Raw genomic sequence first — 27,907 nt, forward strand, 5'->3', positions numbered from 1 at the left:
TTGAACACAGGTTGGATAGGACATATGACAAGGTATTTTACCACTGGGCTAGTGGGACTTTCAATGTACTTACTAACATATTTAATGTTATTTGGTACTCTTTGAATATAAATTTTTTTTTAAAAAACTTAAAAATATCTTTAAAATTTCAAAAATTTGAAAAAAGAAATATTTTTATAAAATTAATTTTGAAATTAAAATGAAAAAAAAAATTCTTAAAAAAATAAAAATCTTTAAAATTCAATATCTGGCTTAAAAATCGAAATTTAAGAAAAAAAAATTATTTTATAAAAAAAAAATTTCGATTTTTTAAGCTGGATATTGAATTTTTTAATTTTTATTTTTTAAGAAAAAAATTATTTTCTCATTTTAATTTCAAAATTAATTTTATAAAAATATTCCTTTTTGAATTTTAAAATTTTAAAGATATTTTTAGGTTTTTAGAAAAAAAAATTATATTCAATGAGTACCATATAAAATTAAATATGTTATTAAGTACATTGAAAGTGCCACTAGCCCAGTGGTAAAACACCTTGTCATATGTCTTACCCAACCTGAGTTTGAATCCAGGAGACTACTTATTTTTATTTTTCAAATCATATAAAACGACGTTGTTTCATCTCATTTGAAACGACGTCGTTTTACTTTAACGACAACAATAAACGATGTATGTTAAGTTGTGCTAAATTGACAAGTCAACGGAAACATTGTTAATTAATTAGAAAGTCAATGAAAGTTTAGTGTTTTTTTGGTCAACCCAAAAGTTCATGTTTGTTTTGGCAATTCGTGCAAAGTTGAGGTTTTGTTTGGCCGAATTCCCGTTCTTTATATGTTTACACATGATAAAAGTAGAAATGTAAGGTAATTTACAAAGCATCACCAATATTTATAACTCATAATTAGAAACGTTTATATATTTTTGTACAATAATCAGATACAAAGTAGCTTTTATCTTGACGTTTGATACATTATTTTGATTTGAAGTCACACTGTTTGCAGTATTTTTCTCGATGTTTGATAGACTATTTTGATTTGAAGTCACACTGTTTTAACAAGTATAACAAAGCTTACAAGAAGCCCAATCTACTCCATAGATGAGTATAGCAAACTGAAAATGTCTTTTGTCTCTAGAGAGTGAATAGAGACCAATCACCAACTACATGGATCACATATTTTTGTACATGTCACCGCAAAAATTTATCAGAAGTTGCTTCTTCGGTTTTACATAGAAAATAAATGACCTCAGAGGTATATCTTTGGAAGACTGTATTAGAACTGTTCTTATACTCAGAAAGTGAAAACGCTCACTCGATTTCTCAAGTGTCTTATCAGCTACTTGCTGCAGTTTTGAAACTTGATCTAAACCAGTTTGCAGCTATTCTGCAGTCCTGTTGTTCTCTTTTTTTTCATGTTGGTAACTTCACCTCCAAGTTTAGGATAAAAACTCATTTCAGAATCCGTGAACACTACAAGAAAACAGGTGATTAGTGACTACAGAATTGGTAGTAATGTAGTCGTAAAAGGGGCATTACGACCAACTAACTTCCAAATCAGATTAGTCGTTATCAGCTGGTCGTAAATCATTATTAGAGGCAAGTTGGTCGTAATGTTACGACTACACGATTTAGTCGTAACTCAGACGTAACTCACTTGGTCGTAAGTTAGTCGTAAATGCCTTAGTTGTACATTAGTAGTAATACGTGTAGTCGTAAAGATGAAGTAAAGTGTAGTTGTAATGTGGTCGTAAATTTACGACTGATGAACATCGACTGTAGAAATAGAGTAGTCGTCAGTTAACTACTAATTTACATCGAAGGCCGAAGTTCTTTGGTCGTAATTTTGAGACCAACTTACGTCTGATTTATTTATTTACGAATTTTATATTTTAATTAAAATTAAATATTTAAATTTAAATTAATTTTTAAAATTTGATAAATTCAAAAAAGAAATATATAAGCATCCATAAACATGATAATAATATTCATAAACATAATAATAATAATATCCATAATATTAAAATATTTAAAATACAAAAAAAACTAAGCATTGAGGTTGATTTCATTGAAGATATCGGAACCACGCTGATCCGTACGTCGCTATAAATCTGCCTGCTCTTCGGAAGTGGGGTTGGAGTTAAAAGTTGGACGTAGAGTGTATCACATAGAGGAAAGAGATGGGTTTACGTTTGGGTTAGACTCTAGCATAAGGTCAACCTGATTTTTTTTTTAAACACGAATGATTATAAACAATTAATTAAAATTTATTGAATAAAAATAATCTATACCTATTTCTATTTTCATCCTAATCTACTTCCATACTTCACTAATTCCATCCTAAACTAATTCCAAACTTAATCTAATCACCTAACTAACCACCTAAAACTAAAAACTTATAAAAACGTCCCTAGAGAGAAGCAAAGAAGTTGTTAGAGAGAAGGGAGTGAGCAACGAAATGGATTCGGCAAGGTCGTGTATTTATAGAATTTTAGTGTTGGTCGTAAATATGTTGTAAATTTACGACCAATGAGAGAATATTGGTCTTAATTGGGTTGTACAGTTACGACCAATGGGAGACTATAGGTCGTAATTGGGTTGTAAAGTTACGACCAATGAGAGACCAACACCAATTACGACCAATTAGGATCCAATTTTTTTTTTTATATTTACGACCAAACCGGGACTAATGGTCGTAAAAGAGTAGTTAAATTACGACTAATGTGGGACCAAGTCTATTACGACCAATTAGGGACGACTGCTCTTTATACCCTAAAATCGAAACCCCAAACCCAACCCCTAAACCCCAAACCTCAAACATCATAAGTTATAACACTTACAACCTCAAAGTACAAAGATTAAAAAAATTTATGATTTAAAAAAAAAAAATTAAGTTCTATACAATTATAAACCCCAAACTACAAAGATTAAACTATTTTTTAAAAATACATGTGTTTTAAACCAATTTTTTAATTAAGTTCATAATTAAGCAAACATCATAAATTATATAATATTTGTACAATGAGTTTAAAAATAGATTAATAAGGGACTAAACATTTTCTATATTTACAACCAAATAACTACTCCCTTCCATATTGGTCGTATGGTAGTAGTAAATTACGACCAACCAACTTCTCCCTTATATATTGGTCGTAAATGAGTAGTAATATTACGACTAACTAGCTTCGAGTTGTGTTTATACCCTAAACCGAAACCCCAAACCCTAAACCCCAAACATCATAAGTTCTATACAATTCTAAACCCCAAACTACAAAGATTAAACTATTTTTTAAAAATACATGTATTTTAAATCAATTTTTTATTAAGTTCATAATTAAGAAAACATCATAAGTTATATAATATTTGTGATATTATGCAATAAAATGAGTTTAACAATAGATTAATAAAACACAAACGCTGTGACATAATCAACGATTACTCGTCATCGGAATCATGATCATCCGAGTCATCATTTTATTTAAATTCATCTTCGTTGGCTTTGTCCGTTGCATCCTCTTGAAGATCTTCATATCCCAGGTTATGCGGTTTTCATCACATAATACTCGGTCTCGAGATGTAACTTTTATAGCAGCTAACCAAGGTATTCTAGATTGTCTAATCCTCAGGTATGAAATAAAACAAACTTGGTATGCTTGAGATGCCAATATATATAGTTTAAATTTGTTGTACTTCCGCGTAGCATTTATATCAACAACTCCAAATTAACTTGCTATACCGAACTCTTACATTGACGGTGGGGTCAAACCAGTCACATTTGAAGATAACGCATTTTATCTTCACTAGACCGGAAAACTCCACTTCGATAATCTCTTGTATGATTCCATAGAAATTTGTTTCACCTTTCACATAAACTAGTATATTTATGACTAATTTGCAACTATGTTTCTCGTAAATTGGTTGTTAAATAGATGGTATAATTTCGATGTAACTTAGTCGCATATTTACTACTAATTTACGACTACGTTTAATAGTAGTCGTAAATTGGTTGTTAATTACCTTCCTCTTTATGACTAATAGAATTAGTCGTAAAATAACTACCAAGTTACGACCAATTGTAAATTGGTCGTAATTGAGATGTAAAGTAGACGTTAATTTACGACCACACATTTGTAGTCGTTAACTGTAGTCGTTTTTCTCATGTTTTCTTGTAGTGGAAAAATGGTTCGGGATATTAACATCTTTACATGGATGATGCTGTAATAAATAGCCAATCTGAAGGCACAAGCAGACTAAGAATTCGAAACAGCCGAGGGCAGAAGAAACAGACACCTACCTACCCAAGGGGACATACATCAGAAACTACGGCATCACAAGCCATCTCTAAAACAGAACCAACAGAAAGGCTCACATAGTAACAGGAGGAGCCGTCTAAAAAGCCTACAGGTACAATATATATAGTCTGTACAGAAAGCTTTATTTGCTCTCAGCCTTTTCCGCGTCTTGGTGTTCTTTTTGGTCCCCACCCTCCCCAGTTTTTGCTCTATGACCTTTAGTTGTGTTGTTGGCTGATTCATCTCGAAACCAAGCACTTTTTATTGAAGGCATCAGGTAGGAGATATATACAAGTACACCAGCAGCTGTCAAGCCAATATATGGCAATCAATAGTAGAGCCCTGCAAAAAGAATAAAAAATCTAATTTCATCGTCCAAAAAGGAGATCATCTTATCAACAGATGTGTATCCATCGGAAAAACATAAAACACCACGTGGAGAACTATATAAAAGGCTTTATTTAAATATTGTAGTAGTATTTAAAATGCCATTAATGCGGGAGCCTTTATTCACACACGAGTCTGACGTGTCCGAAACACGTGACGGAACGTTGTTCATTTCAAAAACGACACCGTGTTCTGTCTGCGCGAATCCTCGCTGTTCTCTCTTCCTAGAAGCATCTCCTCGAAGAAGAAAGAAGCTTGAAACCCTTATAAAAAAATCGTCAGTTCCCTTTGTTTTTTTTTTCGATTCTGAGGTAAAAGTCTTTCCCTTTTCTAGAGAGATAGGTTTCATGTTCGGATGTTCCTGTATCATCGAGTCTTTCGATTGTTATGCTCGATTTTTTTTTGGATTCGATTTTGTTTTTAACTTATCTTGGGCTTTCTATGGTTTTATATTGCTTCCCCCTACATGAGATTAGGTTAACGTTGTAAGTTAATCATAGCTGTGATCCATAGTTTTTATATAATTTTAGGTTTCTGGTTATGAATATGGCACACGGACCGAATCAAACTCTGTTGTGTGTTTTAACATGGCTCTAGTTCCTTCTCGGTTTAATGACATGATTATTAGTAGTCCTAAGGATCATACTGCATAGTTTAAGATGCTAGACTTTCATTACAACTGTTGTTTGCTATACCTGAATCATGTTTCAATGGTGTTTCATTTGTATATTGCAGAGTTCGTGGTTGGACACTCTTTAGTTTCTTTCCGTTAAGGCTGTGAGGCTTATGATCGGTGCTACTAACTAACGCCTCTGGCTAACACATTGACGACTCTGCTCCAAAATATGACCCTCTATGGTTCATTGCAGTTGTCCCATGGCCTTGGTCTTTGCAGAAACCAAGGGTACTATAACCCACAAGATGTGTGTTTCTTCCATTTTATCCCCCCCCCCCTGTCTTTTAATTTATATATCTTCTTCTTCCCTGTTCTAAAATATGTGCTTGTTCTCAGAGTGCCATTACAAGGAGGCTGGGTATTATATCAATGGGTCCTCTCTCATTTGGCGTCCCGGTATTATTTTTTTAAAAGAAAACAGCTTACTCTAGTCATTCAACTTGGTTTGCTGATACTTAGTAACTTCTTGTTTTTTTCTTTCTTTCTGGGTACAGTTGGGGCAATATGGTTTCAGGAATATTTTACTCTCGGATTACCTTCGTAGGCCTATTTCTTCGGTACCGTGCAGAGCCACTGCTTTTAGGTGTCATTCGTTTTATGCAGGAGTCAAGTTCATTGAACCTCCTATCAGAGCTGCCACTATGGTGCTAACAAAGTAAGTCTTTCTTTCTTTCTTTTTTTTCTGCCTATAATCACTTGCAGAATGACTACTTAAAAAATATTCTGAAACGGCCGTAGTTTCTGTTAGTTGGTCTTTGTGGATCTGAAGGATTGCATAGTGATTTAGAGACATCTGACTCCTTAATTATACTCGATAGAAATTGTTGAAGCAACCCAAGCATGCTTTGTCATTGCTATGGTTGCCTTAGGGAAGTTGTATTTTAATGTTTGCACTCCTTTGGTTTGCAGGTCACACGGGTTAATACAACAATTCCCTCTTGTATATAAGTTGGTTCCATCTGTTGCTCTTCTTGTTTTCTCCCTGTGGGGTATAGTGCCTCTTGTTCGCCAAGGAAGAAACCTATTACTCAATGTAGGTGTACCCATTTCATGCTTTCCTTTCTGTGCTGCCTTGGTTCAAATTAATGGTCTGAAACTTTACCTTTACCGTTAAAATATTGCAGAAGAAAAATGATAACGGATGGAAAAAGAGTGGAACGTACCGTGTTATGACCTCGTATGTTCAACCCCTGCTGTTATGGTTAGGTGCCCTATTTATCTGCAGGTATATATATCTATTCCTTGGTTCATTGCTCAGATGTTTTGGTGATAATACTTATTTGAATTGCTTTTGTTGAGATAATTGATAGATGGTTTTAGTTTTGGTGACTATTCTTTTATAAAGGGCATTAGATCCTGTTGTTCTTCCAACTGAAGCTAGCAAAATTGTCAAAGATAGGCTTTTGAATTTCGTGAGGTCATTGTCAACAGTACTTGCATTTGCCTATTGCATATCGAGGTAAGCGTGTTGTCTTTTTCATCTTATGTTTCTATATGTTACTGGTTTGTTTCATGACTTCTGATTCTGGTTAGATGTGTCCATGCAGTCTTATCCAACAAACACAGAAGCTCTTCTCGGAAACAAGTGACCCAAACGATGCAAGAAATGTATGTAAATGTTTACTGAAAGTTTCTGCTTCCAAATTTCATAAAATCCAACTTGGTTTCTCAGTATGGCTTTTGCTAATTTTCCAAAATGGAACAGATGGGATTTCAATTTGCTGGGAAAGCAGTGTATTCTGCCGTATGGGTTGCTGCTGTTGCACTATTCATGGAGTTGCTTGGTTTCTCTACACACAAATGGCTCACTGCTGGAGGTCTTGGGACAGTTTTGATTACTCTTGCTGGCCGAGAGGTGTGAGACCTCACTCGCATTTTTACTATTAGTTTTTCGTATAAAAAAAAGATAAATATTTGATTAAACCTGTGAGTTCTTTTGCCGTTGCAGATTTTGACAAACTTTCTTTCAAGTGTTATGATACACGCAACCAGGCCATTTGTTCGGAACGAGCGGATTCAAATAAAGATTGAAGGTTATGAAGTTTCTGGTACTGTGGAGGTTAGTAGTAATCATAATAATCTTCGAGCTTTAGATATTGTTTTGATTCTTTTCCTAAGGTTGGTTCTCACATTGTTGTTGTTGTTGCAACGCATTTTTCAGCAAGTTGGTTGGTGGTCACCAACGATCATAAGAGGTGACCACCGAGAGGCGATCCACATCCCAAACCACAAGTTCACAGTCAATGTTGTGAGAAACATTACTCAGAAAACTCATTGGCGTATCAAAACCCACCTAGCTATCAGTTACTTGGACGTTAACAAAATAAATGTGCGTTTCCTAACACTCTTATATAAACTGTGCCAATCATTGAATACTTTTTAAAGCTGATTCCTTGCTATGAACTTGTCCAAACAGACTATTGTAGCTGACATGCGGAAAGTATTGGCCAAGAACCCTCAAGTTGAGCAACAGAAGCTGCACAGAAGGGTATTCTTGGAGGATGTCGATCCAGAAAATCAAGCTCTTGTGGTTAGACTTCTATGTCTACTTTTTCTTTTGCACCCATCTTGAAGTACTAACATGTGATTTTGGCTTCTACAGATACTTATTTCTTGTTTTGTGAAGACGTCCCATCGCGAAGAATACTTATCTGTAAAGGTAAGTCAAAAAGTTTTTACACTGCAGTCTTTTTTTTCTTGGATTAGGCTTTAAGTTTTTTAACACTGTTGGCGAAAACAGGAAGCTATATTGTTGGACCTTCTTAGAGTCATAAGCCATCACCGAGCACGTCTAGCTACACCGATTCGTACAATCCGAAAGATGCACACAGCCGCTGATATGGAAACTGCACCGTTTGGAGAATCAATGTACGGTCCTGGAGGTGTTGCTTCTAAGCGTTCTTCGGTGGTGATCGAACCCTCGTACAAGATATATGGGGAAGACAAATCGAAATCTCAGAAACGCGCATCAAAACCAACGACTGGAGAGCAAGACAAAGTTTCCAGTCCAAAGTCCAAAGAAACGCCTTCTTCAGACTCAAAGGTGGTTTCTGATACCAACAAGGTACCTGATGAAACAGTAGTAAAGCCAGGAACCAAACCGGTCTCTAAACCAAAGAGTACAGCAGGAGTGTCGGGAGATGAGAAACCAAAGACCAAGAGAAGTGGCAACACAACAAAGTCGTCGTCACCAAAGAAGGAAACAGATGGTTCAACTTCATCAGTATCTAGATCAGCTGTGGAAGAGAATTTAGTACTGGGCGTTGCACTAGAGGGGTCAAAGAGAACACTTCCAATAGATGAAGAAGAGATTCGATCTTCCACCAAGGAAGCAGATGCTAAAGAACTGACCGGTGCTTCACGTAGATCTGGAAAGAGGCCGCTGGTGACTGATAAGGAAAATAAAGATGGCCAGTCTCAAACTGATGCTTCATCTACTGAACTCTGAGATGGAAAGAAGATTGTTTTTTTTTTTTGCAACACTACCATTTCAAGCAGTTAGTTATTAACATGAAATAAATGGCTGTAATGATCAGTCATTATTGCAACGAGTTCGGACAGGGACAAATACGCCTGGAAGAAAAAAAAAGAAAATGCAAAACCAAAGGGACGAGAAAAGGTATTCATGTCTGACATAATGTTGTTTTAAGGATAGAATGAAAGTGAAATATTCTTGTATTATTTATACCTGATTCATACTAAAAGGGTTCCACCATGTCAACAGACCGGTTGTTCTCCACCGAAGCAGCTACCTTAGTAGTTTCCGGGGAAGAACTAGTCTTTTGATTTAAGACTATGAAGTTACACAAAAGCTGATGAGAAAGGAATTCACATTTAATTAAATGCAAAACTAACGTAAAAGATGGTAAAAATACTATTCGACTTTTATGACCAAACAAAAAATCACAGTTATAATTATGTTCTTCTTAAGTCTAAATATAATAAAAGAAAGCTACAGTATATATACGTTGACCTATTAAGAAGGCTAATATATAGATATATTCTGTAGTATTACATCGTAATTTAATTTTAAAAATGTACAAAAATAATTTTTTGTAAATTTTTTAACTAATCCTCGAAATAAGGGTTAATATGAAATTTATATATTAATTTTTTTATAATTTAACAATTTTAAAAAAATATATTAAATTGGTAACCATGTGTAAGACGATGTTTATGGTCTATCAGACTACCAATATGAGATTCTAACATGTTATATCTCTAAGGAGTGACAATTGTTTTAAAAGGTTTTGTTTTGCTGCTTACGTTTGTCAGACCCGTGGCTTCGTCCATAGATAAGGAGTGTTTCCAGTTTCTCTGATTTTGAGAGATATGAGCATGGCACTAATAGAAAGCTTGAATTAGACCGATGGTCAATGACATCATAAACGAATTTTATCATCTAATTTGGGGGTTTTAAATTTTTTATACATTCTTTCTTTCTGTTGTAATGCTATTGAAATCAATTGATTTTAACCCTCCACAATTCTGGAAGTTTTGGTTAATAATGATGATTTATTTATTATAGGGGTGGTTTTGAGAAAGTTGGATGGAAGTTTGGGGCTATATAATAAATATCCGAAATAATCGGTTGAGGAAACAGCTCACGCGTCTCCGTCTCTATATTCATAAATGCTTTCACTTCCGATCTCTCCGCCATAAAGTCTCTACTCTTTTGCGCCTCTCTTTGGTGAGTCCGAAGTCGCTGTCTCCACCTTCCTTTCCATGGCAGGGTCTTTCTCCTTCGTACGTCGCGTGTACCTCACTCTCTACAACTGGATCGTCTTTGCTGGATGGCAAGTCAAAGTCCTCCTACCATCTTTTACTATTCATCTTCTTCGTTTCCTTCTCGGATTTTGATTCTGAATTGTGGTGTTCTTAGGGCTCAAGTTTTGTACTTTGCGGTAAAGACGTTGAAGGAAACGGGACATGAAAATGTTTATGAGGCCGTTGAGAAGCCTCTCCAGCTTGCTCAGACCGCCGCTGTTCTCGAGGTCAGTTGTTTTTTCTCTTTGCATTTTCCCTGTTAATTAAAGGGTACACGAACATTTGTAGGAACTGATTAATTCTCCTTCTTGATTCGAGCAGATTCTTCATGGATTAGTAGGTGAGTAATCTGATCCATTACACTACTTTTGAGCTTTGAAATGAACCATATTGATGAAACTCTTTAAAGATCATTGACTGCTTTGTGTTCTGCTTTGTGTCTCTAAACTTGAACAGGTCTGGTCAGATCTCCTGTTTCTGCTACTCTGCCACAGATAGGTTCAAGGCTGTTTCTCACTTGGGGCATCCTATACAGTTTTCCAGAGGTTAGTTACTTAGAAAGTTACGAAGTTCTTTATATCTTATTTAATACAGTTGCAATTTTTTTTCATTATTAATTTGATCTTTTGGATTATATTTTATTTTAATTTTCAGGTCCAATCACATTTTCTTGTTGCGTCGCTGGTCATAAGCTGGTCTATCACGGAGGTGGTTATATTAATCTAGTCTTCCTTTTGATCTGAATCTGAGATGTGTCTAAACTTTGCTTGTCTTACGGATAGATACTTTGGAAGGTTCCTGTCACATGTATTGTTAAGAGTACAGACCAAGAGATTCTATGTTTTGCTACTATATCTAGCTGTTTAGATTTGAAATCCTTGAAATTAAAAAAATGTGCATTAAAGATCATTTTTGTGCTCTTTACTCAAGACTAGTGAAGTCTTCATGACATGTGCCTTAGTTGATCGAATCATCCCTGTCTGAATGCTTAGATGATTGCTTCTTATATATTGCAGATTATCCGCTACTCCTTCTTTGGACTTAAGGAAGCTCTAGGCTTTGCACCTTCATGGCACTTGTGGCTCAGGTATACAATTCATATGCAGTGTTTATAATACTGCCTTGATAGTTAATAAATAAGCAAACCTGATTTAATTTATTTTTGAATTTCGCTTAATCCAATCAGATACAGCAGCTTCTTAGTGTTATATCCGACCGGTATCACCAGTGAAGTAGGTCTTATCTACCTTGCCTTACCACACATCAAGGTATCACAATAACCTTATTATGATTATATGTTTCCTTTGTATATGTTTAGCCTGGGAACTCTCTTTACATTAGATAGGCTGAACTTTTGATGCTGATGTGTATTATAAAGCGCTTTGGATTTTTAATGTATATTGTTGATCCCTGAACGGTCCATTTGTGTTTTCTTGCAGACGTCTGAGATGTACAGCGTGAGGATGCCTAACACATTGAACTTCTCATTCGACTTCTTCTACGCAACCATACTCGTTCTTGCAATCTATGTCCCAGGTAGTCCGCACATGTACAGGTACATGCTTGGTCAGCGTAAGAGAGCTCTCTCCAAATCCAAGAGGGAATAAAAAAAGCTTATAGAGAGACCAAGGCTCGCTCATCAGCTGCTTGTCTTCTCTTGCCTAGTTTATTTCATTTACTTCCCTTTGTTAGACTCTTTACGTCTTTCGTCTTCTGGACTACTCAGTTAAGAGTACTGTAATGTTTCTAAGATTTAATACGAAAAGTAACGTCTCCTTCTCACTGCGATCTTAAACATTGCACACCGCTGATTGATCTAACAGTAGAAAATGAAGCACATAATTGTCGTGAGAGATCATGAATACCAATTTTTTCACATTAAAGTCAACGTAATTGGTACAAAAGACGAGAGAGAAAAGTCAACGTAGTTCGTTGGTAAGGATCACTGAACTATAACCGAACACGATAAGGCTGTCGTGAACTAATACAGAGCATACAAGTATGTGTGACTCAAACGGCTTCACGAGTCGTCCCCATACTTAAATTTTCTTTGAATTTAAGATACAAAAATAAAAACACAAAAAGCGACACCGTATCGATTCTCCATCAAAAGCTTCTTCTCCGCCTTTCATTTTTTGTTTTTTTGTATACACACACCGAGGGAAAAATCAAGCTAGAGAGAAGTGAGAATCTGTTGGATGTGTAGAAGAAAATAAAATGGCCGATCAGAGGAGTAAAACCAATAGGTGGAACTGGGAGGTGAGTGGATTCGAACCAAGGAAGTCTTCTTCTGAGGAGACCGGTCACCGTCCACTGCTGCGGAGGTACTCGATTTCCACGGCTCAAGCACCGGAGCTCTCGAAGCAAGCTCTTGCCTCCAAGGTTTCCGGATTGAAGGAGAAAGTTAAGGTGTAAAGTCTCTTCCTTTTTTCCACTTTACTTCACTCCACAGTCCACACTCATTTCATTGAATCTTATCTTTACGAGTTTGAATTTTAAAGACTGGATCTTTGTGCTTAGCTTTTGACCATATTTGAAGTTTTTGTAAACCTAGTTCTTGTCATAGTTGGGGTTGCATTTTGAGTTGAAAAGGCTGGATTTTATTTCTCTAGGGAGTTGAGAAGGTAGATTTTGTGATAGATAGGCTGTGTAATTGGGATTTATGATGGAACTATCTTTTGGTCAGTTGGATCCATTGCTAATTAACATGACTTGGTTGAGCAGCTTGCAAAGGAAGATTATTTGGAGTTGAGACAGGAAGCTACTGATCTGCAGGAGTACTCTAATGCTAAGCTTGAGAGGGTTACACGTTATTTAGGTGTTCTTGCTTCCAAAAGCCGTAAATTGGGTAAGTTTTGTGTTTCACCCCCACCAATGTATTATTCCACATGTTCTGTTTGGTGTCTATTTAAGTTGTGTCAAAGCATCAAAGAAAGAAAAAAAAAACTGATTATTCATTACATTTGGCACATTTTTTTTCACTGTTGAAGAAGAAATGTTGATAGGACAAGAGTTTGTTAGACTCTTTCATATGTTGGAACCTTTCATAAATCCATGTATTTCCGTTATTAGAAAGTTTTTAAATCCATCTACCTACTTCTTGGTAGCATTTCATTGTTTTATATGTTTCTACTGTATTCATTTATCTACTTAAACCACCACAGATCAAGCTGTCCTCGAGACCGAGGCAAGGATATCTCCACTTATCAATGAGAAGAAAAGACTGTTCAATGACTTGTTGACGGCCAAAGGTACCACCAATCTCTCATAACCAGTATTTTCTGTCTTTCTATATTATTACTACTCTTTCTTTGAGAATAGTTTCATTGATTCTTCTGATAGTTCTCTGTGACCTGATGATTTGTGTGGTAATGTGTTTCAGGGAACATAAAGGTGTTTTGCCGGGCAAGACCATTGTTCGAGGATGAAGGTCCCTCTGTTATAGAATTCCCTGGGGATTGCACCATATGTGTAAACACTGGTGATGATACTGTTACCAATCCCAAGAAGGACTTTGAGTTTGACCGAGTTTATGGACCTCATGTTGGACAAGGTCAGTACCACACAGTTCATTGGAAGTTGTTTCTTATTTTGATCCACAAAAGCTGCACGCAGTGAGACCTTTGTACTAATACTGTGATTTTTTTTTCATCAGCGGCACTGTTCAATGATGTCCAACCTTTTGTTCAGTCTGCACTGGATGGATCTAACGTCTCCGTATTTGCCTACGGAGAAACTAATTCAGGGAAGACATACACCATGGTTACCATTCTTTTCCTTTTCCTTTCTACAAATAGGGTCACATCTTGTTGAGCACCTAGTAACTTCATCATCCATTGGCTCTCCGCTGAATCTTTGACTGTTAATTTTGCCAGGAAGGTTTGAGTCACGACCGTGGTTTATATGCTCGTTGTTTTGAGGAGCTTTTCGACCTAGCGAATTCTGATGCAACTTCCACATCTCGGTTCAGCTTCTCTGTTTCAGTTTTCGAGATCTATAATGAACAGGTGCTTCTTCCATTCGTGTCTGAAGTACCAATACTTTGCCTAGATGGTTTTGTAATGGAATTTGAAACTTCTAATTTTAAGCAACTTTCGTTTTCAGATCAGGGATTTACTTTGGGAAACTGAGAGCAACTTGCCGAGGATCAACATGGGATCACATGAATCTGTTATAGAACTCGAACAGGAGAAAGCTGAAAATCCTTTGGAGTTCTTAAGAGTCTTAAAATATGCGTTTCAGAACCGAGGAAGTGATAAATCAAAGTTTAACGTGACACATCTGTATGTGTTTATTTTGTGTTTGAATAGTTCCTTTTTTTTTAATCATATGTATCTGCTAAGGTGGTTCTTCTAGTCTCATGACTTTAAAGGATGGCTTTCTCTCTTTTGTAGGATTGTCACGATACACATATACTATAGCAACACTATTACTGGAGATAATATGTATAGCAAGCTTTCTCTGGTTGACTTGGCTGGAAGTGAAGGTTTAACCGTTGAAAATGACGGTGGCGAACACGTCACGGATCTGCTGCATGTCATGAATTCCATTTCAGCGTATGTTTGAATTGTTCCTTTCTGTTTTTTTTTTCACTGCTCCCTTACCAGTTACCTATGAGCTGCACTAATAACTTCGGTGTCTTTATCACTTGTTCTTTAGGTTGGGAGATGTTTTATCAGCTTTGACGGCAGAAAAGGATTCAATTCCTTACGAGAATTCAGTTCTTACCAGAATACTTGCAGATTCGCTAGGTGAAACTTGCATCTTTCCTCTTTATTTCACCTTGAATATACTTCTTTTTTATTTTTGCTGGAAGCTCTTTGTAACTGATATACATTTTCTTGTAATGTGTAGGGGGAAGCTCCAAAACATTGATGATCGTTAACATCTGTCCCAGTGCGGAGAACTTGTCTGAGACAGTATCATGTCTCAACTATGCTGCTAGAGCTAGGAATACTGTACCAAGCCTTGGGAATCGAGATACAATCAAGAAATGGAGAGATGTGGTAAGTCAATGTGGAATTGAAAGAGATAAGATTATGAAAAGAAAGTACAATGTCATGCTTCAGTTCAGGATTTGACTTGATACGCTGAACATTTTGTCCTGCAGGCAAGTGATGCTCGGAAGGAGCTGTTGGACAAAGAGAGAGAAAACCAGAATCTGAAACAAGAGGTTTTGGGCTTAAAGCAAGAACTTAAAGATGCAAATGACCAGTGTGCATTGCTCTACAGTGAAGTGCAGAGGGCGTGGAAAGTCTCATTTACATTGCAATCAGATTTAAAGGTTATATACAGCTTCTTCACCTAAGTTCTTGTTTGGCTTTCTTCTACAATTCTTTTATAACATTTTTTCTTTTACTTGTTGCTCATTATCCATGCAGTCAGAGAATACTATGCTTGTTGAAAAACATAGACTAGAGAAGGAGCAAAATTCTCAGTTAAGAAATCAAATAGCTCAACTTTTACAGTTGGACCAAGAACAAAAACTGCAAATGCAACAACAAGACTCCACCATTGAAAATCTCCAGGTTGGTGCTCCATGAATATTTCGTATCTACTCTTCAAGGCAATTGGTTTTTGTAATTGTTAACTTCTCTGCACATAATAATCGAATAATTCTCCTGTTTTTCATTTAAATTGTGATGCAGGCTAAAATAACAGATCTGGAATCACAGGTAAGCGAAGCCGTTAGACCTGACACAACAAGAGCAGGAGATGCAAGCACAATTGAATCTTCTTCTGTTACCAAGAAACTTGACGAAGAACTTAAAAAACGTGATGCACTGATTGAGGTTCGTCTTACTCTTGACTGTATTTACATCGGTGTTTGTGCCCTCTGGCTGAACCATTGATATTTGCACTAGTACATTTAACTGAAGAGAAGGATGTTTTTTCTGCAGAGATTGCATGAAGAAAACGAAAAGTTGTTTGACAGATTAACAGAAAGGTCGATGGCTGCTTCGACCCAGGTAACTCGTTACTCTTGTGCAGTTATGCTGCATTAAGCATAATTCAATATCATATCACGATGCTGCTCTCAGCTATTAAGAGAAAATTTTACTTAACTCTGTTCTATAAACTACTAGTGAATGTTCAACACTGTGCACCTAGAGCACTCCATTGCTTAAGCATTCCTATTTCGATTTTTAGGTGTCGAGTCCCTCATCAAGAGCATCGCCAAACATTCAGCCTGCCAGTGTTAACAGGTGATTCCAGGATCAGTTCGAAACGACTGAGTTCTGATTCTGGCAATTTCATTACAACCATCCCTTAACCATCAACTGATATGTAATGTTATTCAACTTGGAGAAACAATAGGGCAGAAGCTGCTGCGCTACCATCCACAGCAAATAAGAACGAAGGAGCGATAACTGTAGTAAAAACTGGCTCCGAAATAGCAAAAACCACTCCAGCTGGAGAATACCTGACAGCTGCATTGAATGACTTTGACCCTGAAGACTATGAAGGTCTTGCTGCCATTGCTGACGGCGCAAACAAGCTACTAATGCTGGTAAATTGGTTAATACCTTATTCCGTTAGTATCTTTTCAGAGTTTCCAGTGGTGTACTTATACAAAATGAAACCATTGTACTTTCTATCGTAATTTGTAGCAAAGCTGCTTGTGATGCCTTCCTATTGTTGACTTTGCAGGTTTTGGCAGCTGTCATCAAGGCTGGTGCTCCCAGAGAGCATGAAATCCTTGCTGAGATCAGAGATTCTGTGTTTTCGTTTATTCAGAAAATGGAATCAAGAAGAGTAATGGATACCATGCTTGTTTCCCGAGTCAGGATATTATACATAAGGTCTTTACTGGCTCGATCACCTGAGCTTCAGACTATCAGGGTGAGAGCGTAGGCATACATACCACTTGTAGCTGAATTTTTTTTTCTTTCTTTAGCTTTGGCTGACTTGTATGACTTTCTTCCTTTTAGGTATCTCCTGTCGAAAGCTTTCTTGAGAAGCCTAATACTGGTAGAAGTAAAAGCAATAGTAGGGGTAGCAGCCCGGGTAGATCCCCGGTTCGTTACCTAGATATGCAGACTCATAGATTTAAAGTGAATATTAAGCCAGAAAGGAAAAACAAGTTGGCATCTGTTGTTTTAAGAATGCGTGGACTTGAACAGGTAGATTTACCTTGAATGAGCACTTGGTTCTCAAAGATGCTTAGAGACACTTATGCTCTTGATTGTAATCGTCTAGGATTCTGGGAGGCAGCAAGTTACCGGAGTTAAACTGAGAGAGATGCAAGATGAAGCCAAAAGTTTTGCTATTGGAAACAAGTCCCTAGCTGCATTGTTTGTTCACACTCCGGCTGGTGAACTGCAGCGACAGATTCGGTTGTGGCTTGCAGAAAACTTTGATTTTCTTTCCGTGACCGCAGATGATGTGTCAGGAGGAACCACAGGCCAACTAGAGCTTCTTTCCACGGCGATAATGGATGGTTGGATGGCTGGACTAGGAGCCGCGGTGCCACCTCACACAGATGCTCTCGGGCAGCTTTTATCCGAGTACGCAAAACGTGTCTATACTTCTCAAATGCAGCACATGAAGGATATTGCTGGTACCTTGGCGGCGGAAGAGGCAGAAGATGCTGGCCAAGTGGCTAAGCTTCGATCAGCTCTCGAGTCAGTTGACCACAAAAGAAGAAAGGTATAGAGTTCTGAGGTTACTTTTGATTGTTTTTTTTTTTTTGTAGAAACGTTCTTATGCTTATGACTTTCGTTTGCTCTTTATCAGATTTTACAACAAATGAAAAGTGATGCAGCTCTGCTTAACCTGGAAGAAGGCAGTTCTCCTATTCAAAACCCTTCGACCGCAGCCGAAGACTCAAGATTAGCTTCTCTCATCTCTCTGGATGGCATATTGAAGCAAGTCAAGGATATTACAAGACAAGCATCTGTCCATGTTTTGAGTAAAAGCAAGAAAACAGCATTGCTTGAGGCCCTTGATGAACTCACTGAGCGAATGCCTTCTCTTCTTGATGTTGATCATCCATGTGCACAGAGAGAAATCGCTACAGCACGCCAGCTTGTCGAGGTACTTTTTGATGTTTAACCAGTTCCTCCATGAACCTAACTAACTTGTTTTTCTTCTTATTAACGGCAGACAATCCCTGAACAAGAGAACAATAATCTTCTTCTGGAATATTCACACGGACGGAGACCCTCGTTTGAGTCAATATCCTCAGGCGAAACCGATGTGTCGCAGTGGAACGTTTTGCAGTTCAACACAGGCTCTTCAGACCCGTTCATCATAAAATGTGGAGGCAACACCAACTCGGAGCTGGTGATCAAGGCTGATGCGCGAGTACAAGAGCCCAAAGGAGGTGAGCTTGTCAGAGTTGTCCCAAGACCTTCTGTTTTGGTAAACATGAGCTTAGAGGAAATGAAACAAATGTTTACTCAGTTGCCCGAAGCTCTAAGCGTGCTGGCTTTAGCTAAAACAGCTGATGCCACGAGAGCTCGCTACTCTAGGCTCTACAAAACTCTGGCCATGAAAGTTCCCTCTCTCAGGGACGTTGTTGCTGAACTTGAGAAAGATACCTAAGTCATGAAAACGGCATAGAGATGTTGCAGAGATGATTCCCAGCTACGGACGTTTCCTTGTGTATTTATATTATTTTTTCTGTGACTGGCCAAATCTGGCGCATTTATGCTACCTTTTGGGTCCAGATTCATTGTGTGTGTGTAGTATGTAACTTTACTTTGTATCTTGCTATCATTCACACAGGGATAAGTGTTTACTACTTCCACAGAAAGTCATAAGACTTCCACATTCTCCACAACGTTTAGATCTACACCCTGAAAAAAAAAAAACTACATTCTGCTACTAACCAAAACAAGGTGATAAGTAACCTCCAAAAAGATTGCTCTTTGAACATTCCAAGAAACGTGAATACAACGGCTCCCTAGTGGAGCGAACCAAGGATCATCTCTCCTATTACATGCATTTATCAGTAAGTTCTACTAAGTAATAGCAGGTACCTCATGAAGAAGACTAGCATTAATATATTGGATCATTTTTTAATTTATACTACATTTTTAAAGTAAAACTGATGACAAATTAACCAAAAGAAGTCTAATAGCGTTTGCATCAAATTTAAAACATATCAACGATAATTAACATTTATAAATTTGGATATTCAGATGTCATTTTCATTTACTAAAATTGCAGAGTATAGAGTTGATCCAACATCTTTCAAAACGTCGCTTTGGCCGAGTGGTTAAGGCGTGTGCCTGCTAAGTACATGGGGTTTCCCCGCGAGAGTTCGAATCTCTCAGGCGACGTTATTTTTCAATTTTTTTAATACTCCGCCCTTTTTTAAAACTCAAAAACGGTTCGCCATGCGGTTTTGCTTCCTAACCTGTCCCATACTCCTCTGCATGTTAAAGACAAACACATCGAGCGACAAAACATAATGCAGCAGGTGATACGATGGTCTTGTCAGTCTAGTAAATCTTTCAAATTTCTTCTTTCTGTTCATAACAAGGCAGCTCAGGTGAAAAAAAAAGTTTTTTTTTTATTGTTTGTTTGTTACCAAACTGGTGATGTTGACTTGTCTGTGTATGTTTGTCTGAAGGATATAGCAGCAGCTGATATGGCGCCTACTCATCCAATTAGGCTCGGTCTTGCCTTGAATTTCTCTGTGTTCTACTATGAGATCCTCAATTCTTCAGACAAAGCTTGTAACATGGCTAAACAGGTTAGTTTTGTAGCTTCTTATGTCTCAAGTAGGAACATCTCTCTATTTATGGTCTTTTATGTAATAAAAGGTCATTGTCCTGTGTTTTTTTTGTGTCTGGAGAGGTTTCTTCTGTTTTTCTTATTGATGTTTTGACTAATGGGGTTTGACTAGTCACTGTTTGTTGGAGAAAGAGCTGATCTTTGATCCATTGTTCTTCGTTTTGGATTAATTTTGGCGGATTTTTTTTTTACAATACTAAGGCTGATATGTTTTCACATTCTGTTTGAACTTAAAGTTCGCACCTTTATGTAAAAGGGATATAGTAACACAATAGAGTTTTATCATTGTGAGGGACGTTCTAAATTTTGATGGTGGATTTACATGTAGGCTTTTGAAGAAGCCATAGCTGAGCTTGACACATTGGGAGAAGAATCATACAAAGACAGCACTCTCATTATGCAGTTGCTGAGGGACAACCTTACCCTTTGGACCTCCGATATGCAGGTTACTCCTCTTCTCTGCTCATCTTCTTCCATTTTTTTACTCTTTTAAGTTCAAGTAAATCTTAAATTAGTTGTTTACTTCGCTATGAGAAACCGCGTGTTAGTGTGTGAACAGAATTTTGATCATAGACTGAACCTTGTTTGGTTTGATAACCGAGAAACTGTGTGTACTGAGTTTATTAATATTCTATTGTTCAGGAGCATATGGACGAGGCGTGAGGAAGGGAGAGTGTTATGCGTCAGTCATGTTACCGCCACCAATTTAGAACTCAAAATCCCCATAACCTTTGCTGAAAACTGTGACAAAAATATTATGATGAGTATGTGCAGTTTTGTGATTTTTATCTTCTCTATTAAAAACTCTTCTCAAACTATGTTCTCTAACTTGGATCTGCCTTCCAGCAAAGACATCCTTGTATACATACTCGATTATGGGCTCGTCTACGGTCATCGTAATGGCTTACAACTGAGCCCAGTTTGATAACATATTCGTTTCTGTTCTTTCGATTTTGACTGGATCAGTCGAAACCTATTGCAATGGGCTCTCAGTTGAGCCCATTCCGATAACTTGACTTATTATTATGGTAGTTAGTTTCGTTTATCACATCAAGTGGCAAATTGACACTCACCTTAATCACCAATTAATCAATCAGTTGAAAAGATAATAAAAAAGGACATCTTACCTTAATGAATCACTGTCGAAATAGCCTTTACAGGCTATCAGACGTCTTCTTTTGATTCATTCATTTTATTTTTGGTTGTTACCCTATATTTATCATAATATTTAATTTCACTGACAGCTATTTCGAACGCGTATATTGGTAATGTCCAACGGTAACAACACCAATAATATTCGCAAAACTAATACAATGATCAACCAGGTCATGCACACAGGGTTCATGATTATTACAGGTTTTCATATTTCTGTAATAGTTAACTTATATTATGCCAAAATAATTTATATTACTGGTATTAAATCAAATAAAAAGGGCCGTTACTGTAATATAAAATAAAATATGTAATTAAAATAACGGGTGGATAAGTAGACAGGAAGACATGCGAAGCTGCAACTCTTGATTCTCGAACTAAACATGTTAGCTATCTGTATCTCCACATTTGCCACTTCATACATTAATGATCTTTAAAATCTCCAATTATATTCATCATCCAATCAGAGCTTGCTAAGTCAAAAGTTTTTTCACCTAATTAATATCAAGTTCTCATGATGTGACATTAGATCCATGTTCTGTGGATTGTATACCACGCAGAGTCAATATAATAAGATGTTAAGATTTCATCCGAATTTTGATTTATATTTTCATATGTAAACCGGTTTACCAAAGAACATGTTCAATAGTCATTATCAAATATGAGCAATCATGGCCCAAATTTGTCAAATTTGTTGAAAAAACAAAATTAAATATTATCATTGCCTAGCCCTGGGAGAGTAAATAGATAAGCAACCCCATGTTCCAATTATGCGTTTGCATGTTAGTCTGCAGTATTTACTTTTCTAATATATTAAAAGATTTAAAGAATCTCGTTGTTTAATTAATCAAAATCAATTCTTAATCTTCCTCTTTTTATACATCTCTTTCATTTTCCTCACCTTCACAACTCTAAAACCAAAAGAAAACTCATTTTAGAGAGAAAGTGTTGCTCAAAAAAAGAGAGAAAGAAAGCAAAATGGGTTCCAAAACTGTCCTAGTTTTCTTGATCATGGCTATCTTCGCCGCGTCTACACTCGCTCAAGCTCCAGCTCCTACTCCCACCGCTACTCCTCCACCACCCGTCGCAACTCCTCCTCCCGTAGCTACTCCTCCACCAGTGGCCACTCCACCCGCCGCAACCCCAGCCCCAACCACCACTCCACCACCGGCTGCAACTCCAGCCCCCGCAACTACTCCACCGTCGGCAGCTCCTTCTCCATCTGATGTTCCCGCCGCCTATCCACCGGCACCGGAAGGTCCCGCGTTGAGCCCAAGCGGACTTGCTCCAGGGCCTTCAGATGAAGCGCCTGCCCCAAGTGCCGCTTTCTCCAACAAAGCTTTCATGGTTGGAACCGCTTTCACCGCTATTATGTACGCCGCCGTTATGGCTTGAGATATTTTCGCGTTTTTCAAAATTCACGTTTTCATTGTTATTATTTTAATTTTACCGCGATTTATTTCAAACCCTTGGTATTATGTGAGAATTTCATTTGTTTCCGTATATCGCTATTTTGGTCGTTTATAATTTATTATGTGTAATGTTGTATGTAAATCGAATGATAGATTAATTAAATAATTTCATTTTTTTTTGTTTAATAAAATTCTTACAATTTGCTCATGCACTTCACTCGAATAGTATTGTCGCACAAAGCGACATAATCGTTGTCAAATAAAAGTGAACTCTGTAGAAGAGGTTCTACCTATTAAAAGAATAGGTTGGGTGTAGAGAACTTTAAAAAAAAAGTACCGTACCTTTTTTCACACGTCACTTTTTTGATTAGATTACATCAAATTTTGTGATTTAAAAGTAAACTTTTAGCTAAAATGCATAATATCGAAATGGATAGAACCCTTGACAACATACTCCCCCATTAATCATGCTCGCATTTGGTACAGAAGGCCTTTTATATTGATATTAGTTATATGATCCAATTCGTTCAGCCCAACAACGTTGTCGCGCATACTTTACATGAATATAATTTTCCCTCCATGTGTTATTTACCGTTTGGTAGAAGAATTTAATATGTTTATTCAGTGGAATTTAAGAATTAAAAATTAGGTAATAAATAAAGTAACAGAAACCAATTATTTAGTTTTGTTCGTGTGGAGCGTTTGGCTAACAACCATATATTTTTACATCTTCACTCAACCACATGATCATCAAACTATCTATCTAACTAATACTCTCCGAAGATACTCGCTTATAATTTGTCTATCTGAAATTACCAATCCATACCTAAGGGCAACCCCCAACGGAAGTTTTAGGACATGCCTTTTTAATTTTTAAAAGCAAAAGTATTGTAAAAGTGGAGTCAGAAGACCAATTGTTTCTCTACTACCAATCCCAACAAAAATCTGTTACATATCTCTTTTACACATGTTTCCTTTCATTGGTTTATATTAACTTTTGTGATTTAAATTTACCTTTTAATTAAATTACATAAAAGTTATTAATGCTAAGTTGGTTAGAATTTCTCAATCATTGGGAAGATACTTCCGTTAATCATCATATGCTCTAAAAAGTTGATGGCATTGATTTCAAACAACACAGCGACACACTATGTCCTTGCAGTGTCAGTGGTACCATATACCTATCAAAGCAAAAATGATAGGACATATGATATCAATCAAGACAAGCTAATCACTTTGAAATTTTAAGTTTTATTTGTCAACCTCACATTTCTTCTATATGTTTCCCCTATCTTGTTTTCACTAAGTCTAATTAATCCTTGTCAAATGTGAATCTGTGATCACCTTCTTTTTTTTGAACTTGACAGCCATTTCAATTATCAACAACGTCACACTAGCTAAGCTTCAACGGAATACTTGTATCTGTACATTATTAATGCATTTCGTGCTTATATTATTATAAGGTTTATCAAATTGATGAAAGTGCATTATAAACATTATGCGGTCAAGCGTTTGGGGCCAGAAATATTACATATTGCCATGTTGGTAGTTGGTATAGTTTATATGCAGCGATAATGGATCATTTCCGTTTTATACTGCTCTTATCGGGTTCGTAGTCTGTAAACCGAAACCTCAGAAGTGACGTAGTTGGTGAGATATATGCATGCTCGCGTCTCCGTTCGTGTTTATTGCTTGGTTTTGCAACAATTAATTTATAAGTTTGAAGTGACTCACCCTGTGTTAGAAGAATAAATTCTTAATTACAAGAAACGAATAAAACCAAGATAAAAAGGAGCTGTTAGATCCGTGACAGCAGCCAGTATGGACGTACGTGCATATAAAAACGAGTGAAATAGAGTTGTTGATATAATTCAAGAATATGGTACACATTAGAGTTAAAATGAAACAGTATTATAAGAGGAGAATGTTTAAATAATTGACTCATAGTGGAAACGTTTCTAGCTACTGCGTTTGGAATCATGAGAGACTGGATGGCAACAGTTGATGTCTTCTTAAACATTTTTATGGTTGTATCATACAACTTGTATGTATATGGTCAAGTGGTATACGAGACTAAAATAGGCGGCAAAACATTTTTTGGTCCCAGTTTCAACTAAAACAAAAACACAGTTATTTGAAAAGTTTGAATTTGGTTAAGACAGTTTATCGAGTAGTATAATAACTTGGCTACTTCGTCATTAAACATTTTAAACTTGGATCAAACAGTAGACTATTCGGAAAAAAAAACCACATTGTACTACTAATTGTATTCATACCGAAATTAGTTGGATTACTCGACAGGGTATATAAAAACATCAACTATAAAGAAATTATAATATTTTGAGAGAAACACCATTTCAATAGAATCCAAAATTAAAATAAAAGAATAAAACTTTTAAAAATTGTTACATCTTTACTCTTCCTTTCCACAACATATCATTTCACTGTATGTCTTTATAACCAAGCGGAGGCCTCGTATTACAGGGCCACCTTGATCACGTATCTACTCTCATCTACTCTTTTATTTTACTTAATAGTTTTCGAGAAGATCGGCGATGGGAGAGAGAGACGACGAAGCAGAATGTGTAGGGAACGCGATAATTCCTCTGCTAAGGGATCAACATGAAGCGGAGGATGACAGAGGCATATTGGTGGAGACGAGGAAGCTATGGCGTATCGTTGGACCAGCCATATTCACCAGAATCACAACCTACTTGATCCTTGTCATCACTCAGGCCTTTGCCGGCCACCTCGGCGAGCTTGAACTAGCCGCCATCTCCATCGTCAGCAACGTCATCGTCGGCTTCAACTTCGGACTCCTTGTATACAAACACATATATAGAAACATTTTCGGCTTATATTATAAATTAACCTCAACTTAATACAATATCTATGTTTTATATGCAGCTTGGAATGGCGAGTGCGTTGGAAACGCTGTGCGGTCAAGCGTTTGGAGCGAAAAAATATGACATGTTAGGAGTGTATTTGCAGCGGTCTTGGATTGTTCTCTTCCTATGCTCCATCTTGCTCCTCCCTGTGTACTTATTTGCAACACCAATTCTTAAGTACTTTGGCCAGCCTGAAGACATCGCCGAGCTCTCCGGCACCATCGCCCTTTGCGTTATTCCTTTACATTTCGCATTTGCCTTCTTTTTCCCTCTCAACCGATTCCTCCAAAGCCAGCTTAAAAATATGGTACTATCTATCTCCGATATTTTCTTTTTAAGTTTTCACGCATATTGAAAAATAATAAATGTTCACATTAAATCGCATGTTCTAATAATTAGAACCATTAATATTAATTAATTTAAGTATTATCAGTAAATATATATTTCACAAAATGTTTGTTAAATATCAGTTAATATTTTTTAAAAAAATAGATAAATTTTTTTTTGTGGAATTAAAAAAGTTTACAAAATATATTTTGCGGATAGAAAGGAACATATATATGTAACATTTTTAGACTTTATATAAGTTAGTATCTAATGGTGTTTGGAGTTGTCCAAAAAAAAAATTTAATGGTGTTTGGTATAGAAGATAATATCTCTCTGACTGACGTTAACACCAGGTGATTGCGATTTCGGCTGGAATGGCACTTGTAGTTCACATATTTGTGTCCTGGCTTTTGTATATGGTCTTAAACTCGGAGTCATAGGGACCGTGGCTACTGTTAATCTGTCATGGTGGCTCATTGTCTTGATCTTGTTTACATACGCCACTTGCGGTGGTTGTCCACTCACTTGGAATGGTTTCTCCATCGAAGCTTTCACCGGACTTTGGGAATTTGCTAAGCTCTCTGCCTCCTCCGGAATCATGCTTTGGTACGTACAATTATTTAAGGCCACTAGTGTCTTTTATATATATATATATATATATATATATATATATATATATTTAGAACACAACTTCTTACGATAGAATTATTTTATATATATAATCGAGGCAGCTTGGAGAATTGGTATTATAAGATTTTAGTTCTGATGACTGGAAATCTGAAAGATGCAAAAATTGCTGTCGACTCTCTGGCTATATGGTACGTCACATATATTGGATTTGATATACTATATAGTGTATACGAAAAGCTACGTATCATATTTTTAAAACTATTTTACATCATCAATACAATGTTGTTCATCGGCAGCATGGCGATAAATGGACTGGAGATGATGATTCCACTAGCTTTCCTCGCAGGGACCGGGTATAAGTCCAATCTCTCTCGATGATGTAGCTACAATAATAATTAGCCATGCGTTATACATAACTACTTTATGCTGTCAAAAAAAACTATTTTATATGTTTTTTTTTTCTTTGTAGCGTGCGAGTGGCGAATGAATTGGGAGCAGGTAATGGAAGAGGAGCAAGATTTGCAATGATCGTATCAGTGACAGAATCGTTATTCATCGGAATAATATTTTCGATTCTCGTAGTATTTCTTCATGATCAAATTGGTTGGATTTTCTCTTCGAGTGAAACCGTCGTAAAAGCAGTCACTGATCTCTCTGTTCTTTTAGCTTTTACGATTCTTCTCAACAGTGTCCAGCCGGTTCTTTCCGGTACGTCACAAAACAAATTTGTCAGTCTAGAATAAACCGACCCGGTCAAGGTATGTGAAGTGACTTTTGATTTTTGATTAGGTGTTGCAATTGGTTCGGGTTGGCAATCATTTGTGGCATACATAAATTTGGGATGCTACTATTTCATTGGTCTTCCACTTGGATTCGTCATGGGGTGGATTTTCAAGACTGGAGTTAAAGTAAACACTAGTTTTTATTTTTCATAGTCTCACTATTTGGAGATTAATTTGTATTTGTATATATATGCTTACTGTGCTTTTATGTTGTAGGGCATTTGGGCTGGTATGATATTCGGAGGAACCGCCATTCAGACATTTATATTGATTTTTATTGTTATGAGATGTGACTGGGAAAAAGAGGTAATTCGATTTTTATTCCTTTTGATTCACGTGTATGGTTTATTTCACGCATGTCTTTTCATGCAATTTTTTTGGTAACAATGTAAAGACTTTCCATGCAATTTTTCTTCGTTTTTTTCATATTTGTAGGCACAGAAAGCAAGCGTGCGCGTTAAAAAGTGGTCGATCTCAGATTCATAGGCAAGACAATGGAGATTGTATGATTTAATTTGTATACAATTGTAAAAAGTAAATATATATTTGGAGCATACATATTCCATAAAGGCCGTGGTGATCTAGAAAAGCACATTTGTTATCATTTCATCACACACGGTATGACAAGACAGAAAATGACATCTTTCTCATATATGTTCAATCATATATGCTTATATGGAAAATTAATTTGCGGTGCACTAATGTACAGTTACGTATTTTAGGTATTAGGTTTCCATGATAATTTTGATTAAGCTAAAAAAATTATAGACAAGTTTGAACGGGCATGGAGCATAATGCGATGATTTGTAATACCACTTTCAGAAAAGCAGTCCACAATAACTTTTAAAAAGGATGAT

The 27,907-nt window shown here is 36.6% G+C and overlaps 5 protein-coding genes, 1 non-coding gene and 1 pseudogene across 7 annotated transcripts; all 7 read left to right on the forward strand.

Annotated features, from left to right (window-relative positions):
• The first annotated feature begins 4,829 nt into the window (after positions 1 to 4,829).
• Positions 4,830 to 9,029, forward strand: LOC108832056 (mechanosensitive ion channel protein 2, chloroplastic). Of its 2 annotated transcripts, XM_057005456.1 has the most exons (14): positions 4,830 to 4,983; positions 5,408 to 5,595; positions 5,685 to 5,744; positions 5,843 to 6,003; positions 6,258 to 6,381; positions 6,473 to 6,573; positions 6,694 to 6,807; positions 6,896 to 6,956; positions 7,054 to 7,203; positions 7,297 to 7,407; positions 7,510 to 7,677; positions 7,765 to 7,878; positions 7,951 to 8,007; positions 8,089 to 8,908. In XM_057005456.1, the coding sequence occupies exons 2-14, from the start codon at positions 5,518 to 5,520 to the stop codon at positions 8,794 to 8,796; spliced, it is 2,007 nt and encodes a 668-aa protein (XP_056861436.1). In that variant the 5' UTR covers positions 4,830 to 4,983; positions 5,408 to 5,517; the 3' UTR covers positions 8,797 to 8,908. The 2 variants fall into 2 exon arrangements, with proteins under 2 accessions (XP_056861436.1, XP_056861437.1); XM_057005457.1 differs by lacking the exon at positions 4,830 to 4,983 and having other exon boundaries at positions 4,995 to 5,576; positions 8,089 to 9,029.
• A 940-nt stretch (positions 9,030 to 9,969) lies between these two features.
• On the forward strand, positions 9,970 to 11,897 carry LOC108844366 (very-long-chain (3R)-3-hydroxyacyl-CoA dehydratase PASTICCINO 2). The gene is made up of 8 exons (XM_018617611.2): positions 9,970 to 10,144; positions 10,231 to 10,342; positions 10,437 to 10,455; positions 10,572 to 10,660; positions 10,770 to 10,823; positions 11,132 to 11,202; positions 11,302 to 11,383; positions 11,555 to 11,897. The coding sequence occupies exons 1-8, from the start codon at positions 10,074 to 10,076 to the stop codon at positions 11,720 to 11,722; spliced, it is 666 nt and encodes a 221-aa protein (XP_018473113.2). The 5' UTR covers positions 9,970 to 10,073; the 3' UTR covers positions 11,723 to 11,897.
• Positions 11,898 to 12,192: 295 nt separating this feature from the next.
• Positions 12,193 to 18,861, forward strand: LOC108847514 (kinesin-like protein KIN-14A). The gene is made up of 21 exons (XM_018620768.2): positions 12,193 to 12,524; positions 12,840 to 12,963; positions 13,280 to 13,366; positions 13,498 to 13,668; positions 13,771 to 13,877; positions 13,991 to 14,122; positions 14,220 to 14,398; positions 14,510 to 14,671; positions 14,775 to 14,866; positions 14,970 to 15,121; positions 15,226 to 15,399; positions 15,497 to 15,643; positions 15,764 to 15,907; positions 16,016 to 16,084; positions 16,266 to 16,321; positions 16,434 to 16,626; positions 16,767 to 16,958; positions 17,048 to 17,239; positions 17,316 to 17,765; positions 17,853 to 18,152; positions 18,222 to 18,861. Exons 1-21 carry the CDS (start codon positions 12,333 to 12,335, stop codon positions 18,660 to 18,662), a joined length of 3,756 nt encoding a protein of 1,251 aa, XP_018476270.2. The 5' UTR covers positions 12,193 to 12,332; the 3' UTR covers positions 18,663 to 18,861.
• Positions 18,862 to 19,320: 459 nt separating this feature from the next.
• On the forward strand, positions 19,321 to 19,402 carry TRNAS-GCU (transfer RNA serine (anticodon GCU)). Its single transcript has one exon. It is a non-coding gene; the product is annotated as a tRNA-Ser (tRNA).
• A 60-nt stretch (positions 19,403 to 19,462) lies between these two features.
• LOC108846873 (14-3-3-like protein GF14 lambda) lies at positions 19,463 to 20,756 on the forward strand. The gene is made up of 4 exons (XM_018620058.2): positions 19,463 to 19,542; positions 19,696 to 19,818; positions 20,188 to 20,304; positions 20,502 to 20,756. The coding sequence occupies exons 1-4, from the start codon at positions 19,534 to 19,536 to the stop codon at positions 20,520 to 20,522; spliced, it is 270 nt and encodes an 89-aa protein (XP_018475560.2). The 5' UTR covers positions 19,463 to 19,533; the 3' UTR covers positions 20,523 to 20,756.
• A 1,022-nt stretch (positions 20,757 to 21,778) lies between these two features.
• LOC108846067 (classical arabinogalactan protein 4) lies at positions 21,779 to 22,635 on the forward strand. Its single transcript, XM_018619275.2, has one exon. The coding sequence runs from the start codon at positions 21,990 to 21,992 to the stop codon at positions 22,404 to 22,406; it is 417 nt and encodes a 138-aa protein (XP_018474777.2). The 5' UTR covers positions 21,779 to 21,989; the 3' UTR covers positions 22,407 to 22,635.
• Positions 22,636 to 24,828: 2,193 nt separating this feature from the next.
• On the forward strand, positions 24,829 to 27,752 carry LOC108845957 (protein DETOXIFICATION 28-like; annotated as a pseudogene).
• Positions 27,753 to 27,907: the final 155 nt, after the last annotated feature.

This window comes from Raphanus sativus, chromosome 3 (genome assembly GCF_000801105.2).
Source record: "Raphanus sativus cultivar WK10039 chromosome 3, ASM80110v3, whole genome shotgun sequence".
NCBI classification, from domain to species: domain Eukaryota; kingdom Viridiplantae; phylum Streptophyta; class Magnoliopsida; order Brassicales; family Brassicaceae; genus Raphanus; species Raphanus sativus.

What these genes read in the sequence shown, in the direction of transcription:
- LOC108846873 (XM_018620058.2), top strand. An exon ending in CTTGTAACATGGCTAAACAG is followed by an intron (nt 19,819 to 20,187) that starts GTTAGTTTTGTA and finishes ATTTACATGTAG; the next exon opens with GCTTTTGAAGAAGCCATAGC. An exon ending in TTTGGACCTCCGATATGCAG is followed by an intron (nt 20,305 to 20,501) that starts GTTACTCCTCTT and finishes TCTATTGTTCAG; the next exon opens with GAGCATATGGACGAGGCGTG.
- LOC108844366 (XM_018617611.2), top strand. Translation starts at nt 10,074, where the DNA reads ATGGCAGGGTCTTTCTCCTTCGTACGTCGCGTGTACCTCACTCTCTAC. An exon ending in TCATGGCACTTGTGGCTCAG is followed by an intron (nt 11,203 to 11,301) that starts GTATACAATTCA and finishes TAATCCAATCAG; the next exon opens with ATACAGCAGCTTCTTAGTGT. An exon ending in TTGCCTTACCACACATCAAG is followed by an intron (nt 11,384 to 11,554) that starts GTATCACAATAA and finishes GTTTTCTTGCAG; the next exon opens with ACGTCTGAGATGTACAGCGT.
- LOC108847514 (XM_018620768.2), top strand. Translation starts at nt 12,333, where the DNA reads ATGGCCGATCAGAGGAGTAAAACCAATAGGTGGAACTGGGAGGTGAGT. An exon ending in AAGTTTAACGTGACACATCT is followed by an intron (nt 14,399 to 14,509) that starts GTATGTGTTTAT and finishes TCTCTTTTGTAG; the next exon opens with GATTGTCACGATACACATAT. An exon ending in CGATGGCTGCTTCGACCCAG is followed by an intron (nt 16,085 to 16,265) that starts GTAACTCGTTAC and finishes TTCGATTTTTAG; the next exon opens with GTGTCGAGTCCCTCATCAAG.
- LOC108846067 (XM_018619275.2), top strand. Translation starts at nt 21,990, where the DNA reads ATGGGTTCCAAAACTGTCCTAGTTTTCTTGATCATGGCTATCTTCGCC.
- LOC108832056 (XM_057005456.1), top strand. Translation starts at nt 5,518, where the DNA reads ATGACCCTCTATGGTTCATTGCAGTTGTCCCATGGCCTTGGTCTTTGC. An exon ending in CTCTCTCATTTGGCGTCCCG is followed by an intron (nt 5,745 to 5,842) that starts GTATTATTTTTT and finishes TTCTGGGTACAG; the next exon opens with TTGGGGCAATATGGTTTCAG. An exon ending in TTACTCTTGCTGGCCGAGAG is followed by an intron (nt 7,204 to 7,296) that starts GTGTGAGACCTC and finishes TTGCCGTTGCAG; the next exon opens with ATTTTGACAAACTTTCTTTC.